This window comes from Doryrhamphus excisus, chromosome 19 (assembly GCF_030265055.1).
Source record: "Doryrhamphus excisus isolate RoL2022-K1 chromosome 19, RoL_Dexc_1.0, whole genome shotgun sequence".
In the NCBI taxonomy this organism is placed as follows: domain Eukaryota; kingdom Metazoa; phylum Chordata; class Actinopteri; order Syngnathiformes; family Syngnathidae; genus Doryrhamphus; species Doryrhamphus excisus.
In genome coordinates this window covers 14,989,690-15,010,245 of record NC_080484.1, presented here as the reverse complement: position 1 = coordinate 15,010,245, position 20,556 = coordinate 14,989,690, and the positions used below count along the sequence as shown (strand labels likewise).

Below are 20,556 nucleotides of genomic sequence, written 5' to 3'. Positions count from 1 at the left end.
GAATGTGATATTTCCACTGTCCTCCACTTGGGGGCGGTAATGTGCCACTGGTACTGCGTATGGTTTAAGAGTAGGAATAGTTTATGTAGATTAGCCATGTAGAGATGTGAAATGTCTAACTAGGATATAAAAACAAACGTTTGTAACCTGAGCCGCTCGCTTCCGCACCTGAATGGTTCAAAGGTCAACGTTCATAAGGCATTGGGACAAAAGATTATGACGTCATTGACAACAAAGCAGGTGAGGAAGCAACGTTTACGTTTGATTATCTTTTATTCATTGCTTTTGTTTGGAGAATTGCAATATAAATATGCATATACATGTCATGAAAGAAACATTTAATATACTTATATTTTAAGTGTTTTGCAGCTCCGCCCCTCAAAGGCGGGACTCTGTAGCGGCGTGGTGGGCACAAGAAGCCCGGCGGCCAGTCGCTCCTCACCGGCTGCCACTGCGCCTCCGACGGCGGGGAGGCGCCGCTCACCCTCGGCGGCCGCACTAGCGTGACCCGGGGATTAGCTGCCGGTCTCCTGACGAACACGCCCGCTTCGCTCGCCCTCGCGCTCGCCCCCCCACCGGCACCATGGCGGAGAGAAGTGGCCGGCTGAGCTTTCCCGGCAGCGGGAGTGTCAACAGACCGGTGCCGATGAACTTGTTCGCAACCTGGGAGATAGACGGATCCTCCCCGAACTGCATCCCGAGGTAAGACACTTCTATGCAGCCTTTTACATTCAAGCACCGTGGCGGCCATCCGGTAGCCTGCTGCTTTACGACGACGTCCAAGCGTGTGCGTGTGTGTGTCCTACCACCACCTATGCCGTCACCACCACCTTTGATTTGGATCAATAATATAAGATGACATGACTGAAATCATATATGCAGTACCATGTAGTGTCAGTACCATCATAGACCACCACAATGTAGCACACCTGCCATCTACTTTCATTATTAACCTTTATATGTACAGTATATGTATATATATATATATATATATATAAACAAACTCCATTAATAATTTCACCCTGAAAAACAAACGCAAATACAAATCCTTGTATCCAAATACATCTTTATATATATATTAGATACACATTTTCTACTCTAATAAACTCAAAAAGATTACAATAATAGCATATATAAATGTTTTCATCTTTGTTCAATATTTTTATATAATAGTAACTACAAATCGAAAAAAGTAAATCTTTGCTGAATTTATTTTTGGATATCAATATTATGAAATATAGTATGTCTTTTGTAAAATAGATATAGTATCGAACATATACATTTTCATAAAAGATGGTATATTTTTTGTACTGTAAATTACCTTTCTAGAATATGATATTTTAATCATAAGGTAAAATATATACAAATGTATATCAACAAAACATATTTCTATATAGTAGTATTTTGGCAAAACAGCAACACTCTTTCTACTTTAAATAAAATCAATTTGTAAAACATGTTGCAAAAATATCTTTCTCTACTGTAAATGTGTCAATATTTGTAAAATACTTCCAAAAATATTGTAAAAAAAAAGTACATGTAAAAACTTTTAAACTTTAAAGTCAATCTTTGCAAAAGATTATATATGCCGTATAATTAATATTAAATTTAAAAAACGAGTCCATATTACATAGCAATGGGGCCGTCAAGTGACAAGTGAATTACAGAATTAATCACGATTAATCACCATTTGCTCACTATCTGTGCCTGTTTCTCCTCTATGTTATGAGGACACCATGACTTATTCTAAAGGTACTATATGTGTACGATATGTGTACTGTGTGTATTAACAGCAAATGTAAAATGTATTTGTCTTAACTGTAACGGTGCCATCACGAGCCAGGAAGAGTTGCGTTCAAAGACACCACGACATTTAAGTGGGCCTGTATTTTCTGGGATTTTCGAGCATACTTAAATGCATCGCGTTGTTCTTCGACAGTAAGAGTTAGGTTCGGGAGTGACGAGAATGTCCTTAAGACATTTACGAGTGTCCGCGAATGCGTCTGGAGACGTTGGCGAATGGCGATGCTTCCTGTGACATGGTTGGCATTAAACACAGCTGTTGTTGGTGTGTTCGGCTCAGTAGCACTCTGCCGCCATCTGCCGGCATGACGGAGTAGTGTCTTGACATGCGTTAATTTCGCTGAAAATGTTAATCCGATTAATGAAATAAATTGATTAATGGGCTATTTTTGACACCCCTAATGATACATAAGTATCATGTATACTTAAATATTGTAGAAAATACTTTTCTACTGAATATTCCTTTCTAATCGTATATATAAATATTGTTGTATTTTCCCAATATAAAGTCAAACTATTCCAAATCTATATAACTAAATGTAAGCTAGCCTATTGGTAATGAAATGGATGCTCTGTATTACATATAATACCGCCGTCTCCTGGGGCACGGCTACCGCCGCCCCTGCTTTGCATGCAAACAGAGCTAGCGGCCATCGTACATATTTGGGCCTGCTGGGCCTGAGTGTGGACGTGTGAGACACTTGTCCTTTGTGCCGTCCCACCGTCCCCCCATTCACCACCATCGGACGGCCGGGATGCTCACGCCGTGAGAATGTAGAGTAGGACGGAGGAGAAGGCGGCGGCGTGAGCTTCTCTTTGTTCTGAGGCTCTTCTCCTTGAGGTCCCAAATCCCCGGAATCCTCGCTGTGGGAAATCTCCTGAATGTTAGCTACATATACTAGCATTAGCTGCACACATTAGCTACTATGCTAAAACAGACGTGTTGTGGATGTGTGGATCCAAATGATTATGTAAGACCGACTTGCTGATGCAGCAAAGTCCTGGAGGACAGAATCACACACACACACACACACACACACACACACACACAAATTGGGTATTGAATTGGGTTCAATGCCACACAATTAAAAAATCCCCTTTGTGATAAAAATGCAATTATGCTCCACAGTAGCAGCAAAGCAGAATAAAATAATAGCACTTCATCTTGAATATGTCATCATATTACGTCACAGTTGGCCTTGTATGACCCTGGAATGGGAGCTAGCGTCAAGCCTGGTTTGGTCTACTGAGCTGGCAAGAGAAACTCTGCTAAAGTGTCCTAATGAACGTAATCAGTAAAAAGATAATAGGAGATTTAGAAGAGAATAAGAAGAAATAAATGCAATTTCCGTCATAATAATACACAAGTCCTGTTCTGTGTTTTTAGCACCCCCTGTCTGTTATGTTGCAGATTGCATGGCTGCTTCTACTTACAGTGCTAGTATACATCTCTATCATTCCACTCACTTCTCACATTCAGAGCTTAGTGCACGGTGGACAAGTGGTTTGCACGCAGACCTTACAGCTTGGTGACCCGAGTTCAATCCCACTCTTGGCTATGTCTGTGTGGAGTTTGCATGTTCTCCCCACATTGCTAGGTTAATTAGCCACTCCAAATTGTCCATAGGTATGAATGTGAGTGTGAATGGTTGTTTGTCTATATGTGCCCTGTGATTGGCTGGCCACCAGTCCAGGGTGTACCCCGCCTCTCGCCCCAACACAGCTGGGATAGGCTCTAGCATACCCTTGTGAGGACAAGCGGTAGAAAATGAATGAATGAACTTCTTTCTCGTTGCATGTTGGTCGAGTGGTTAGTGCGCAGACCTCGCAGCGAGGAGACCCGAGTTCAATTCCACCCTCGGCCATCTCTGTGTGGAGTTTGCATGTTCTCCCCGTGCATGCGTGGGTTTTCTCCGGGTACTCCGGTTTCCTCCCACATTCCAAAAACATGCTAGGTTAATTAGCCACTCCAAATTGTCCATAGGTATGAATGTGAGTGTGAATGGTTGTTTGTCTATATGTGCCCTGTGATTGGCTGGCCACCAGTCCAGGGTGTACCCCGCCTCTCGTCCCAAGACAGCTGGGATAGGCTCCAGCATACCCGGCGACCCTCGTGAGGATAAACGGTAGAAAATGAATGAATGAATGAACTTCTTTCTAGGTGCACGTTAATCGAGTGCTTAGCGCGTAGACCTCACAGCTAGGACACCCGAGTTCAATTCCACCCTCGGCCATCTCTGTGTGGAGTTTGCATGTTCTCCCCATGCATGCATGGGTTTTTTTCCGGGTACTCCGGTTTCCTCCCACATTCCAAAAACATGCTAGGTTAATTAGCGTAGACAGCTGGGATAGGCTCCAGCATCCCCCCGCGACCCTCGTGAGGATAAGCAGTAGAAAATGAATGAATGGATGGTGAACTCTTGCTGCAGAGGAAACGGAGCAGTTGAGCACAGACAGATTAGCATGGGTTAGCATCGCCTCACTCCCGCCTTCCTGACCCCGCCCCCTTTACATCAAACCCCTCCCTTTTCATTACATAAAGCATTAGCGCTATCATGTTAGCATACATGGTAGGGCTGACTGAGCTACTTCAATTATTCCAGGAATCCTTTGATATACTCAATAAAAAGGATATAAGATGATATTTGTTGGGGGTTCAAATCCAAATGTGTTCTGCCTAGCAACAAGTGTCAATCATTTTCAACAATTCACAAGGTTCTGCCTAGCAACCGGTATCACATCACCTGCAAAAGAAATCACGGCAACTGTTTTGACCCAGCCAAAACTAACCACGACATATTCTACCTAGCGACCAGTACCATGTGACCAGGACCCCAAAAAGATGCTTTTGCCGCTACCCATGTTTGCTAGCAAGCTAAAAGTAGCTGGAGTCTATGACACACCGAGTCGTGCCGCCAGTCCGGCAGAAATGGGTCACCGGCGCAGATCCTCTTAGAAATGTGGCAGCGTTTTATTAAAAATAGCTTTTAGAGGAGATTAACCCAGTGGATTCCCAACAAAGAGACGATACTGAAGTCCGTACGCCTTTGCAGCCCCGTCCCACCAGCGAGCAGCACCGCAACCACAAAGACGCCCTTTGTCATGGCACCAACACAATGGCGCCTTCATGGGGCCTCCTCGCATTGTCACCTTCTGTCCTCTTCACCCCACAATGATCTTTGTTTGTCTCTCGCTCGCACACGCCGGAGCTCTTCACCTTTTACACCTTACTCTCTCTCACAGCTTCACATCCTGTTATATAGAGGATCTTTGACTGGTGTGTCCTTAAAAACAACAACAAAGCCCCTCAACTGTATAGAGGATCTTTGAATGCTGTTTTCCTTAAAAACAACAACAAAGCCCTTCCGCTGTATATAGAGGATCTTTGAATGCTGTTTTCCTTAAAAACAACAACAAAGCCCTTCAACTGTATAGAGGATCTTTGAATGCTGTTTTCCTTAAAAACAACAACAAAGCCCTTCCGCTGTATATAGAGGATCTTTGAATGCTGTTTTCCTTAAAAACAACAACAAAGCCCTTCCACTGTATAGAGGATCTTTGACTGCTGTTTACTTAAAGACGTGTCTTATAAAGGATCTTTGGCCGGCGTTATCCTTAAACCCAATGACGAAGCCCTCCTGTCATATAGAGGATCTTTGAGTGGTATCCTTAAACCCAATGACAAAGCCCTCCTGTCATATAGAGGATCTTTGAGTGGTATCCTTAAACCCAATGACGAAGCCCTCCCGTTACGTAGAGGATCTTTGAGTGGTGTTATCCTTCAATACAATGACACAGCCCTCCCGTCATATAGAGGATCTTTGAGTGGTGTTATCCTTAAACTCAATGACAAAGCCCTCCCGTCAAATAGAGGATCTTTGAGTGGTGTTGTCCTTAAACCCAACGACGAAGCCCTCCTGTCATATAGATGATCTTTGAGTGGTGTTATCCTTAAACCCAATGACAAAACCATCCCGTTACGTAGAGGATCTTTGAGTAGTGTTATCTTTCAACACAATGACACAGCCCTCCCGTCATATAGAGGATCTTTGAGTGGTGTTATCCTTAAACCCAATGACAAAGCCCTCCCGTGATATAGAGGATCTTTGAGTGGTGTTTTCCCTAAAAACCAATGACAGAGCCCCCCGTCATATTTGTAACAAAAAAGAGGTGAATTTAATTTGGTCATGAGTGTGGCCAAAGAGCCACAAAAAGCCAAAGAAAAAGCAAAGACCGCCGTGACTTTGATCATGTATGATGTCACGTTTTGTGCCAGTTTTTTCCCTCCATATTGGATGAATATTTATATGTATATATTATAGTTTTTGGCATGTGAATGTATGTAGTATCTTTTGTAATAACCAATATATAAATCATATTTAATCATTAATGGAGCTGTTGACTTGTAGACCTGTTCCCAGTATTTCTTCGATTATTCTGTAGCTTCTCAAAGAATATTAAAATTTAATGTTTGAGTGCCCTCCAGTGGTACATTTATGTACTGCAAGTGCTTTAACGTCTGCACATGCTTTCCTCTGATTTCATACTTTGAAATGGATGGTGTGTACCTTTAATACCTCCAATGATTTCTTCTGACTTTGTCCTAACAGTGTTATGACTTTGATGTTCATGGCCATGTGAACTTGGGGGCGTGGCCCGTTGTGTGTTTTTCCAACATTGTGTCTTTGTGTGTGGCTGCAGGTTGTGTAGTTTGACTTTGAAGAAGTTGGTGGTGACGAGAGAACTCGACAAAGAACTCATCTCTGTTGTCATCGCCGTCAAAATACAGGTAGCAGTGCACATTGGCATACTATCACTATGATCCATTTATTTGACCATTATTAATATCATTAGGATTATTTATTCATTTACATTTACAGTTTTCACTTTTACAGTCAAAATGCATCAGTAAACAATTTTATGGGTGTGTGTGTGCGTGCTCTCACAGGGTTCCAAGCGCGTTCTGCGATCCCATGAGATTGTGTTGCCACCCAGTGGGTTCGTGGAGACGGATCTGGCCCTCAACTTTTCACTTCAGGTAAAACACTCTGTCCACATAAGCTGTATAGACTGTATATACCGTACAATAAACCCTCTTTTATGCCCGGACCCAGACCCCACCATCATAAGGGATTTTCTATCAAGTAGGATTCCTTATTTATCAAGGGAATGTTTTGCTTACACAACCTGTTTACCACCTTCGAAATACGCTTCTTAGCATGATTAGAGCCCTTGAGACATGAAATAACACCCCTATAGTTACCTTTACATTCCTTTTACCCAATATAGTAGACACCATAAGAGAAAATAAGACAAACAACACATTAAATGGATGTTTACCACCTTCTAAATACACTTTTTAACATGATTAGAGCTCTCTAGACATGAAATAACACCCCTATAGTCACCTTTACACTCCTATTAGCCAATATAGTAGACATCATTAGACATAGAAAACCTGTTTACCACCTTCTAAATACACCTTTTAACATGATTAGAGCTTTCTAGACATGAAATAACAACCCTATAGTCACATTTACACTCATATTAGCAATATAGTAGACATCATAAGAGAAAATAAGACAAACAACACATTAAATGGATGTTTACCACCTTCTAAATACACTTTTTAACATGATTAGAGTCCTCTAGACATGAAATAACACCCCTATAGTCACCTTTACACACCTATTAGCCACTATAGTAGACATCATAAGAGAAAAGAAGACATAGAAAACCTGTTTACCACCTTCTAAATACACTTTTAACATGATTAGAGCCCTCTAGACATGAAATAACAACCCTATAGTCACATTTACACTCATATTAGCCAATATAGTAGACATCATAAGAGAGAATAAGACATAGAAAACCTGTTTACCACCTTCTAAATACACTTTTTAACATGATTAGAGCCCCCTAGACATGACATAACACCCCTATAGTCACTTTTACATTCATATTAGCCAATATAGTAGACATCATAAGAGAAAATAAGACAAACAACACATTAAATGGATGTTTACCACCTTCTAAATACACTTTTTAACATGATTAGAGTCCTCTAGACATGAAATAACACCCCTATAGTCACCTTTACACGCCTATTAGCCACTATAGTAGACATCATAAGAGAAAAGAAGACATAGAAAACCTGTTTACCACCTTCTAAATACACTTTTAACATGATTAGAGCCCTCTAGACATGAAATAACACCCCTATAGTCACTTTTACATTCATATTAGCCAATATAGTAGACATCATAAGAGAAAATAAGACAAACAACACATTAAATGGATGTTTACCACCTTCTAAATACACTTTTTAACATGATTAGAGTCCTCTAGACATGAAATAACACCCCTATAGTCACCTTTACACGCCTATTAGCCACTATAGTAGACATCATAAGAGAAAAGAAGACATAGAAAACCTGTTTACCACCTTCTAAATACACTTTTAACATGATTAGAGCCCTCTAGACATGAGATAACACCCCTATAGTTACCTTTACACTCCTGTTACCCAATATAGTAGACATCATAAGAGAAAAGAATACATGGAGGTTATGGCTGGTGAGGTTGTGAGTTTTGATACCGGTGAAACAGTCCAGATCCAGGATGTGACCTCTGGTGTGGTTTGAGTCAGACAGAGGAAGTCCAGTTTATGTTCTGTGGTGTATTCATTCAGGATGAGAGCCTTGTTGCCGAGGCAACGGACATTTAGGAGGGACACTTTGATATTGTATAGGAGCTGCTCGGAGCGTGTGCCCCAATACAGTACACCCGTGTGCAGACGTGTCCTTCCTTTGTAGTATCCACACTTCCTGAAACGAGAAGGCAACAAGCTGGAGATCCTCCTGCAGAGACGAAAGCGCTACAAGCACCGAACCATCCTGGGCTACAAGACGCTAGCGGCGGGCTCCATCGACATGGCCGAGGTAGGGCGCCGTATTTTGCGTCAACGTACGCTAGTTTGTCCACACGCTTCATTGTCCTCAGGTGATGCAGCACCCCACTGAAGGAGGACAGGTTCTTCCTCTCTACAGCGACCACAAGGACCTACTGGGCAAGGTGGCAGAGATCTGGATCTTCTCGCTGTCCAGTCAGCCCATCGATCACGAGGACGCCGCCCTGCAAGGACAGACGACCAAAGGTCCCGGTAAGTTGGTCCAGATATGCTCCTGTAGATCTTGCATGTCTTACACGTGTCTTGTCCTCCAGATAACTACTCAGAGGAAGAGTACGAGAGCTTCTCCTCGGACCAGGAAGCCAGCGATGATGCGGTACAAGCACAGGTCAGTCTTCTTCATACTAAACTTCACTCCTCCTTTTCTCTTCTTCGTCACTCATCCTCATCCACTCATCCACTCCAGGATCTGGAGGATGACGAGTATGACGTCCGCAAGTCGAAGAAGCAGAGGAGGTCCATCATCAGGACGCCGTCCATCACCAGAGTGAGTTAAGATGTTGATGCACAGTTAAGATGGAGCTGAAAGTAAAGATCAGGCAAGGGAGAATGCTAATGCTAATGCTAAGGATAAAAGTTAGCACGCTAGAGGTGAACTTGAAGCTGAAACTGCACATAATATTTAGAAGAATGTCAACACTAAATCTAATGCTAAAGCTAACAATTGTTGGGGGGAGGGAGGGGGTGCGCTTAAGCTAACTCAAAGTTAACTCAAGATGACAGCCAAATATATTAAATATGTACTATAGGCTAAAATTTTGTTTAGCTAACGCTAAACAAAAGATTAAGCTCAAGATGAGGGGCAAATATGTAGGCTAAAATTAAAGCTATAGCTAAAAGTGAAGCTAAGGCTAATGCTAAAGATGAGTGTGAGCTTGTAGCTAAAGCTAACCATACTATAGCTAAAAGTTAAGCTAAAGCTAATACTAAAGATGATTGTGAACTTGAAGCTAAAGCTAGCTGTAGTATAGCTAAAAGTGAAGCTAAAGCTAATACTAAAGATGATTGTGAACTTGAAGCTAAAGCTAGCTGTACTATAGCTAAAAGTGAAGCTAAAGCTAATGCTAAAGATGATTGTGAGCTTGTAGCTAAAGCTATGCGAGTGTTTGCTTGAGGGTTAAGCTAACTGTATTATAGCTAAAAGTTAAGCTAAAGCTAATACTAAAGATGTGTGTGAGCTTGTAGCTAAAGCTAACCATACTATAGCTAAAAGTGAAGCTAAAGCTAATACTAAAGATGATTGTGAACTTGAAGCCAAAGCTAGCTGTAGTATATCTAAAAGTGAAGCTAAAGCTAATACTAAAGATGACTGTGAACTTGAAGCTAAAGCTAGCTGTACTATCTCTAAAAGTGAAGCTAAGGCTAATGCTAAAGATGAATGTGAGCTTGTAGCTAAAGCTATGTGAGTGTTTGCTTTAGGTTTAAGCTAACCGTATTATAGCTAAAAGTGAATCTAAGGCTGATGCTAAAGATGAATGTGAGCTTGTAGCTCTTAGCTATGTGAGTGTTTGCTTGAGGGTTAAGCTAACCATATTATAGCTAAAAGTGAAGCTAAGGCTAATGTTACAGATGATTGTTAACTTGTAGCTAAAGCTATGTGAATGTTTGCTTGAGGGTTAAGCTAACCGTATTATAGCTAAAAGTGAAGCTAAGGCTAATGCTAAAGATGATTGTGAACTTGTAGCTAAAGCTATGTGAGTGTTTGCTTGAAGGTTAAGCTAACCGTATTATAGCTAAAAGTGAAGCTAAGGCTAATGCTAAAGATGAATGTGAGCTTGTAGCTAAAGCTATGTGAGTGTTTGCTTGAGGGTTAAGCTAACCGTATTACAGCTAAAAGTGAAGCTAAGGCTAATGCTAAAGATGAATGTGAGCTTGTAGCTCTTAGCTATGTGAGTATTTGCTTGACGGTTAAGCTAACCGTATTATAGCTAAAAGTGAAGCTAAGGCTAATGCTAAAAATGAATGTGATCTTGTAGCTAAAGCTATGTGAGTGTATGCTTGAGAGTTAAGCTAACCGTGATGGTGATGGTTTGGTCTTTTAGCAGCAGAACTTCAAGCAGAAAGTGGTGGCCCTTCTCAAGAGGTTCCGAGTGTCTGATGAGGTGACAAACACGTGACTTTGTAACCAACCTACATAGCCAATCTCAATGTAAACACTGTACACAAGGTTCTAGATTCTGAGCAGGATCCGGGTGAGGTTCCACCTGAGGTGGAGGAAGAGGATCTGGACCTGGACAGTGTGGACTTCGACAATGCCAGCAACAGTGGACCGGAGGTGGACGACGATGAGGACAGCGTACTTAGCACACCCAAACCCAAACTCAAGTCAGTCCCTCAAAGCAAAAAATATAACCCTCAACGGACTCAAACGCTTCATTTCATCATCTTTCCAAATGTAGCATTTGTATTGTAATGTAGCATCATCACATCCTCTTTATAATCAGCATCATACAAAAGTAACAAAACGTGTTCACCATGAAGGATGCACCTTATTTAGAAATGGAATACGCTTTTTAACATGATTAGAGACCTCTAGACATGACATAACACCCCTATAGTCACCTTTACCCTCCTATTATCCAATATAGTAGACATCATAAGAGAAAATAAGGCATAGAAAACCTGTTTACCACCTTCTAAATACGCTTTTTAACATGATTAGAGCCCTCTAGACATGACATAACACCCCTATAGTCACTTTTACCCTCCTAGTATCCAATATAGTAGACATCATAAGAGAAAAAAAGACATAGAAAACCTGTTTACCACCTTCTAAATGCACTTTTTAACATGATTAGAGCCCTCTAGATATGACATAACACCCCTATAGTCACTTTTACCCTCCTAGTATCCAATATAGTAGACATCATAAGAGAAAAAAAGACATAGAAAACCTGTTTACCACCTTCTAAATACGCCTTTTAACATGATTAGAGCACTCTAGACATGACATAACACCCCTATAGTCACATTTACACTCCTAGTATCCAATATAGTAGACATCATAAGAGAAAATAAGGCATAGAAAACTATTTACCACCTTCTAAATATGCTTTTTAACATGATTAGAGCCCTCTTGACATGACATAACACCCCTATAGTCACCGTTACACTCCAAGTATCCAATATAGTAGACATCGCAAGAGAAAATAAGGCATAGAAAAACTGTTTATCACCTTCTAAATACGCTTTTTAACATGATTAGAGCCCTCTAGACATGACATAACACCCCTATAGTCACGTTTACACTCCTATTAGCCAATATAGTAGACATCATAAGAGACAATAAGACATAGAAAGCCTTGTTGAAATGAAATAACACCCCAATCAAAGTCTAAGCTTTGTTTCAGGTGATAACATAAATACACGCTTCTGTAGTAAAAAATACTTGTTTATTTGTACATTGCAGGCCATACTTCGAGGGTTTGTCTATGTCCAGCTCCCAAACAGAAATCGGGAGCATCCACAGCGGTCATCGTGGACCAGCCAGTCCGGTCAGCTGTCCAATTGGACTCTCACGGAAGTGTCTTATGGAACCATTGAAGAAGTGAAATGTTTTGCTTGCGGTTGTAGGCGGAGCCCGATAAAAGCAGACGCGGTGTCGGCGAGGATGTGTCCGATAGCGTCTCCTACGTGAGTCACCGAGGCGCCATGTCCAGCAACGCCGGCAGATGTCCCACTCCCGTCTTTTGCCTTTTTGTCGTCCTGCAGGAGCATCCCGAGGCTGTGACGCCCACCGCCGAGCTGGAGATGGACAACATGGACACCTTTGTGGACACGCTGCCCCCTTGTGGCAAGATGGCCAAGGCGGAGTCTCTCATCCTTTCATCCAGCAGGTGAACACGTCCCATCCCATATGTACCACCCTGTGGTGTTATTACATATCTATTATATCATCTAATAGGTACGGTATGTACCATCTATTATAGTATCTATTGGGTACGGTATGTACCATCTATTATACCATCTAATAGGTACCGTATGTACCATCTATTATGGTATCTATTAGGTATGGTATGTACCATCTATTATACCATCTATTAGATACCGTATGTACCATCTATTAGGTACGGTATGTACCATCTATTATACCATCTATTAGGCACGGTATATACCATCTATTAGGCACGGTATGTACCATCTATACATTGATTATAGTATCTATGTGGTACTGTATGTACCACCCTGTAGTGTTATTACATATCTATTAAACCATCTATTAGGTATCGTATGTACCATCTACTATACCATATATTAGGTATGGTATGTACCATCTATTATACTGTGTATTAGGTACAGTATGTACCATCTACTATACCATATATTAGGTATGGTATGTACCATCTATTATACTGTGTATTAGGTACAGTATGTACCATCTTTTATACCTTCTATTAGGTACGGTATGTACCATCTATTATGTACGGTATGTACCATCTATTATACCTTCTATTAGGTACGCTATGTACCATCTATTATACCATCTATTAGGTACGGTATATATGATCTATTAGGTAGGGTATGTACCATCTACTAGGTACGGTATGTACCATCTATTAGGTATGGTATGTACCATCTATTATACCATCTATTAGATACCGTATGTACCATCTATTAGGTACGGTATGTACCATCTATTATACCATCTCTTAGGCACGGTATATACCATCTATTAGGCACGGTATGTACCATCTATTAGGTACGGTATGTACCATCAATTAGGTACAATATATACCATCTATTAGGTATGGTATGTACCATCTATTATACCATCTATTAGGTACGGTATGTACCATCAATTATACCATCTATTAGGCACGGTATGTACCATCTATTATGCACGGTATGTACCATCAATTAGGTACAATATATACCATCTATTAGGTATGGTATGTACCATCTATTATACCATCTATTAGGTACGGTATGTACCATCTATTGGGTACGGTATGTACCATCTATTGGGTACGGTATGTACCATCTATTGGGTACGGTATGTACCATCTATTAGGTACGGTATGTACCATCTATTGGGTACGGTATGTACCATCTATTGGGTACGGTATGTACCATCTATTGGGTACGGTATGTACCATCTATTAGGTACGGTATGTACCATCTATTAGGTACGGTATGTACCATCTATTATACTGTGTATTAGGTACGGTATATGCTGTACCGTATGGGACATTGAAGAGCACCCAATGTGTTTTCTTGCAGTCAGGAACCTAAGATGGCAGGAAGGCGAGGTCGCAGCACGTCCCTGAAAGAGCGCCAGCCCAGCAGACCTCCGAACGAGCGCGCCAACAGCTTGGACAATGAGCGTGCTCTGGACACACGCAGCCACCCGCAGGTACGTGGACGCGGGCTTTAGCTCCAAGCCCCCGTTTCTAAGTGGACTTGCGTCCGTGTAGATCCCCAGAAAGACGGTGTATGACCAGCTGAACCACATCCTGGTATCTGACAAGCAGCTTCCTGACAGCATCATCCTCATCAACACGTCCGACTGGCAGGGCCAGGTCAGCAACGCCAGCGACTTTGTTGGTCCGCCGTCTTCTGCTTTCAGGCAAACATCTGCTTGTCCTCTGTCCATCACAGTACCTTTCAGACGCGCTCCAGAACCAGCACCTACCCGTGGTCTGCACCTGCAGCACGGCTGACGTCCAAGCGGCTTTCAACACCATCGTGTCCCGCATCCAACGCTTGTAAGCTGGCGCTTCTTATATTTCACCACCTTCTCGTTGACTTGATATAAAACACGTTCTTGTGTTTCCCTCAGCTGTAACTGCAACTCCCAGACGCCCGTCCCCATCAAGATCGCAGTGGCGGGAGCGCAGCGTTACCTGAGCGCCGTGCTCCGCCTCTTTGTGGACCACCTGACCCACAAGACCCCCGACTGGCTGGGATACATGAGGTTCCTCATCATCCCGCTTGGTGTGTGTGTGTCATCCTCAATCCTCATACCGGTCAAAGGAGGAGGACCGCAGAGTGACTTCCTGTCTTTGCAGGTGTACTTCCTGTCTCCAAGTACCTGGCCTCCGTGGACCACAAATACTACTCTTTGTTCCAGGATACCGCGTGGAAGGACCTCTTTCACAAAGCCCAAGCTCCTCCTGTCGGTGAGGAGGCTCCTCCCAGTAGGAGGCTGACCTGCTGTGGAAGCATATTTATGGATAATCACCAATCAATTATTGGCATTATTAGAACACATTCTCATAAAAAAGTCTGAAAAAAGTGATATGATGAAACGTGTACATATGTACATGTATGTGTTGCAGCCCAGGAGAGTCCAGACGTGGTGTCCAGGGTGAGGCAGTACCTGTTGGGGGCCAACGGAGCCCACCAGCTTCCCATCGCCGAGGCCATGCTGACGTACAAACACAAGAGGTACGTTGCAAAGCCACTTCCAAGCCGTCTTCGCTACCACTCTCAGTACAGCGTATGGCATGTACCATCTATTGCTCTACCAAAGCTCCATTATTATTATTATAATATTAGGATTATTGTTATTGCTAGTATATCTTTCTGCGTGGAATCAGTTTGTTCCTCCATCGGGATTTGTATATGTCTCACCTCTCCTCAGCCTCCATGAGGACTCATGCCAGAAGTTCATCCCGTTCATTGGGGTGAGTGACCGCTCCTTCTCATGTCCTCATTCATCATTCTTTCAATCTCATGTCCTCATTCATAACTCTTTCATTCTCATGTCCTCATTTATTCTCATGTCCTCATTTATTCTCAGGTCCTCATTCATCATTCTTTTATTCTCATGTCCTGATTAATAGCATTGTTTTATTGTCATGTCCTCATCCATATCATTCGTTTATTCTCATGTCCTGATTAATAGCATTGTTTTATTGTCATGTCCTCATCCATATCATTCATTTATTCTCATGCCCTGATTGATAGCATTGTTTTATTGTCATGTCCTCATCCATATTATACTTTTATTCTCATGTCCTCATTTATCATTCTTGCATTCTCATGTTGTCATTTATTCTCATTCCTCATTTATTCTCAGGTCCTCATTCATCATTCTTTTATTCTCATGTCCTGATTAATAGCATTGTTTTATTGTCATGTCCTCATCCATATCATTCTTTTATTCTCATGTCCTCATTTATTCTCATGTCCTCATTCATCCTTTTATTCTCAGGTCCTCATTATCATTCTTTTATTCTCATGTCCTCATTCATCATTCTTTATTCTCATGTCCTCATTTATTCTCATGTCCTCATTCATCATTCTTTTATTCTCACGTCTTCATTTATTCTTATGTTTCCACTTATCATTGTTTTATTCTCATGTCCTCACTTTTCATTGTTTTCATTGTATGTCCTCATTTGTTCTCATGTCCTTGTTCATCATTGTTTTATTCTCATGCCCTGATTAATAGCATTGTTTTATTGTCATGTCCTCATCCATATCATTCTTTTATTCTCATGTCCATATTTATTCTCATGTCCATATTTATTCTCATGTCCTCAGTCCTCATTCCTTTATTCGCAGGTCCTCATTGATTGATGTATTCTCCTTATTTATTATTATAGGTTCATTCATTATTGTTTTAGTCTCATGTCCTTGTTCATCATTGTTTTCTTCTCCTGCCCTAATTTATTCTCATGTCTCACTTATTGTTTTATTTGTATGTCCCATTTTTTCTCATGTCCTCACTCATCATTGTTTTATTCTCATGTCCTCATTTATTCTCATGTCCTCATTCTCATGTCCTCATTCATCATTCTTTTATTCTCATGTCCTCATTCCTCATTCTTTTATTCTCATGTCCTCATTTATTCTCATGTTTCCACTTATTGTTTTATTCTCATGTCTCACTTTTCATTGTTTTATTTGTATGCCCCATTTATTCTCATGTCCTCACTCATCATTGTTTTATTCTCATGTTCTCATTTATTCTCATGTCCTCACTTATCATTGTTTTATTTGTATGTCCTCATTTATTCTCATTTCCTCACTCATTGTTTTTTTTCTCATGTTCTCAGGTCGTCATTTATTCTCGTGTCCTCATTGATGATTTTGTACTGTAAAAGGTGATGGATTGTTTTGTTGTGCAGGTGGTGAAAGTGGGAATTGTGGAGTCTTTGTCAGCAACATCAGGCAAGAAGCCTTTTTTTCTATCCTTGCTAGCTAGCTTGCGTTTCCTGGTGTTTGCTATTCGTAGACGCCCCCTACTGGCACCGACAGCAACTGGGCTCCTGACGCCGAGACCTTCCCTTTCCTCCCTCAGGAGACTCGGACGACGTGGCGCAGGTGGGATCCTCCCCGCTCGCCACACCGCCTCAGGCGCCGCCCACCCCACCCTCCTCGCCGTCTGTCAACACCGGCTTCAGTGCGTACAGGTAACACGCTCCTGTCACATAGAGGATCTTTGAGCAGTGTTTTTTGTAGGCTATGAAAAACAGCAAAGTGCTCACATCCAATAGAGGATCTTTGACATTGGGCTTTTGCAGAAGGTCGTTAAAAAGAGCTCAGGTGTTACGTAAACAGGGTGATACTTCCTGTGTGTGTTTCTCAGCTGTGGAGGAGGTCAGACGGAGCTGATGGGTCTCCAAGTGGACTACTGGGCGGCGCCCGGCGAGAAGAAGAAGGACGTGGAGAAGCGCGACGCCTCCAGCAAAAACACGCTCAAGTGCAATTTCCGCTCGCTGCAGGTCAGCCGGCTGCCCGCGGGGGGCGCCGAGTTCAGCGGCCAGCCCACCATGTCCATGACGGTGGTGACCAAGGAGAAGAACAAAAAGGGTGAGGCCAGCGAGGCCAACCAGTGGCGTGGAAGAGAAGACACGGGAGTCAGCGTTGTTCTGTTCTTTCATCCAGTCATGTTCCTGCCAAAGAAGAGCAAAGACAAGGAGGCGGAGTCTAAGAGTCAGGTGATCGACGGCATCAGTCGCCTCATCTGCACCGCCAAGCACCAGCAAACCATGTTGACAGGTAACTTGGCTTTTTTCATCACAGGAAGCAGATCTCATTCACCAAAAGGAAGCACTGAGATTTCGTACTCTGTTGGCCCGTCTTAGAACACACCATGTTTTCCCACAACATCACTTCCTGTTCAACACTGGAACACATTTACAACAACATACATGAGCACAAGTCTTATTGATGTCTTATTTGCTCATATGATGTCTACTATATTGGGTAATGGGAGTCTAAAGGTGACTATAGGGGTGTTATTTTCTGTTTAGAATTCTCTAATCATGTTAAAAAGTGTATTTAGAAGGTGGTAAACAGGTTTTTTATGTCTTATTTTCTCTTATGATGTTTACTATATTGGGTCATATGAATGTAAAGGTGACTATAGGGGTGTTACCTCCTGTCTAGAGGGCTCTAATCATGTTGAAAAGTGTATTTAGAAGGTGATAAACAGTTTTTTTTATGTCTTATTTTCTCTTATGATGTCTACTATATTTGGTAATAGGAGTGTAAAGGTGACTATAGGGGTGTTACTTCCTGTTTAGAATGCTCTAATCATGTTAAAAAGTGTATTTAGAAGGTGGTAAACAGGTTTTCTATGTCTTATTTTCTCTTATGATGTCTACTATATTGGCTAAAAGGAGTGTAAAGGTGACTATAGGGGTGTTATATCATGTCTAGAGGGCTCTAATCATGTTTAAAAATGTATTTAGAAGGTGGTAAACAGGTTTTTTATGTCTTATTTTCTCTTATGATGTCTACTATATTGGCTAATAGGAGTGTAAAGGTGACTATAGGGGTGTTACTTGCTGTTTAGAATGCTCTAATCATGTTAATAGTGGTATTTATCGAGGGCTCAAACAAAGTGTGATGTTGTGGTGTTTGTTTGTTTTGTTGTTCCCAGTGTTGATTGACGGGGCGGAGTGGAACGACGTCAAGTTTTTCCAGCTGGCGGCGCAGTGGTCCTCGCACGTTAAACACTTCCCCATCGGGATCTTCGGGCACACAAAAGGCTCGTTGTAAAGTGAAAAAGCAACGCGAGCGGCACAAGTCGACATTGTCATGTTTTTGTTTTTTGAATTGAGCGGAATATTAACACCTTTGCTCTGCTTGTTTGCTTTTCTAAGATTTCCATAACCTCCACAGGAAGCTGCCCATCGAGGGCGGGCGGCGTCCTGATTTCAAGCACACGTGACTCAAGAATATATTTTTGCAAAAAAAGGAAGAAGACTTGCAGAGTATTTTCTCTCCAAGAAAAGTGGATTTGTTTGTGTTTTCCACTTGTGTGCAATAGACTCAATAATAATAATAATGATAATAATAATAATAATAATTAGATGAGCTTCTTGTCTTGCTAATGCTAATGCTTAGCTTTTTGCTAAGAATAAGAAACATTTAGCCAAGTGGCGCACAACAAGACAGCACACAACACGAGTTACTTGTTAGCCTCAAAGACAAACGTCGAAGGTTTGCTTTGCTTTGTTGGCCATCTTTAGCGGGGACGGCTGCGCTAGTTGGCTTAACATCCGTGTGCGGAATAGACTGCTAATCCCACGTGCTAATACCCCAATTCCCAGCGCTCGTATTCTTTTTCACTCTCTTTGAGCGTCTGGCAACCGATGGTCAGCAAGGGTTCTGTCCATTTGGAAAGACGTCCCAGATCCAAACACTCCACACACTAGTTGTAGCATCTCAGCGCTATCCACTTGGGGCCGGGCCCCCACCGCCAGGCGCTGGACTGCCAGCCCCTCCCCCAGAGTGGGCTCCGGTTTAAGGCCCCGCTGCTCCGCTATCTGGTATTCATCCTTCAAAACTCCATTGGGCTTTGAGTCTTCACGTTGCTATGGGAACTGAGCGGTCAACACACTTCCGTGTTTAGTCCATGACATTGTCACTGATTTGGAATACCTTTGTTCTGTCTTTTCTTTTGCCATGGAAAATAGTAGTGAGGTGATTCGTTTTTGTCCCATTGCCAAAACTGCTACTAAGATGCTGAATAAAGGAAAAATAAATAAAAGGAAGCTTTGTGCCTCCCAAGCGGCCATTTTTGACAGCAAATGTCTCAATTTCATTTGCCGTTTTATTTGGATTCCAAATAAAAGCACCTGTCAATCTTTAGTTTGCCACCGAGACTCAGGAGAAAAGATGTTTGGTCACGTACTCGGACTAACGGTCGTATACGTTGGAACACTCCCGCTTTTCAAGAAGGGGGCCCCATCACCCCGGTCTGCCAATCCCGACTTCCACATAATGTTGGAGAGGAAACTCGACCCCCTCCTGGGAGGCGTTTTGATGACCCCAGATACCTAAACCAGGGTGATGACCTCGGTTACAGGAGGTGCAGTGTGATCTTTTTGGACCAGTTCTACACCCTCGCCAGGGTAAAGAAGGGTACAAGAAAAATGCAACAAATGGAAACAAATAGTTTTTTTAATTTATATATATATTATATATAATTAATTTTAAAATATTAAATATTTTTTATATATTATATGATTTAATATTAAATATTTTTAATTTAAAAAAATATAAAAAATTAAAATAATTATAATTACTTTATATATAATTATTTAAATATATTTTATATATATTTTTTGTAATCTTATATATTTATAATATATATATAAATATATATATATAATAAATATAAAGAATATATATAAATATATATTTTTGTAGATTTTTGTGTGTGTGTATATATATATATATATATATATACATACAGCATACATACAACATGTACTGTAACTAATGAATAGTTACAATATTGTAATACTATGGAGCAAAAATGTGATTAATCACAATTAAAGTCATCGTTTCATGAGAATAAAGTTGTACATTTATGAGGAAAA

At 41.4% G+C, this 20,556-nt stretch overlaps 1 protein-coding gene across 2 annotated transcripts; it reads left to right on the top strand.

Annotated features, from left to right (window-relative positions):
* Window positions 1-10: 10 nt before the first annotated feature.
* Window positions 11-19,741, top strand: pacs2 (phosphofurin acidic cluster sorting protein 2). 2 transcript variants are annotated; one of them, XM_058057140.1, is made up of 25 exons: window positions 11-702; window positions 6,505-6,592; window positions 6,752-6,841; window positions 8,619-8,744; window positions 8,806-8,965; window positions 9,028-9,101; window positions 9,180-9,260; window positions 10,819-10,875; window positions 10,941-11,098; window positions 12,183-12,267; window positions 12,347-12,406; window positions 12,485-12,609; window positions 13,994-14,126; window positions 14,188-14,292; window positions 14,372-14,478; window positions 14,553-14,707; window positions 14,782-14,892; window positions 15,052-15,160; window positions 15,357-15,399; window positions 16,849-16,891; window positions 17,022-17,133; window positions 17,310-17,533; window positions 17,609-17,722; window positions 18,609-18,723; window positions 18,832-19,741. In XM_058057140.1, exons 1-25 carry the CDS (start codon window positions 584-586, stop codon window positions 18,839-18,841), a joined length of 2,604 nt encoding a protein of 867 aa, XP_057913123.1. In that variant the 5' UTR covers window positions 11-583; the 3' UTR covers window positions 18,842-19,741. The 2 variants fall into 2 exon arrangements, with proteins under 2 accessions (XP_057913123.1, XP_057913122.1); XM_058057139.1 differs by having other exon boundaries at window positions 10,816-10,875.
* Window positions 19,742-20,556: the final 815 nt, after the last annotated feature.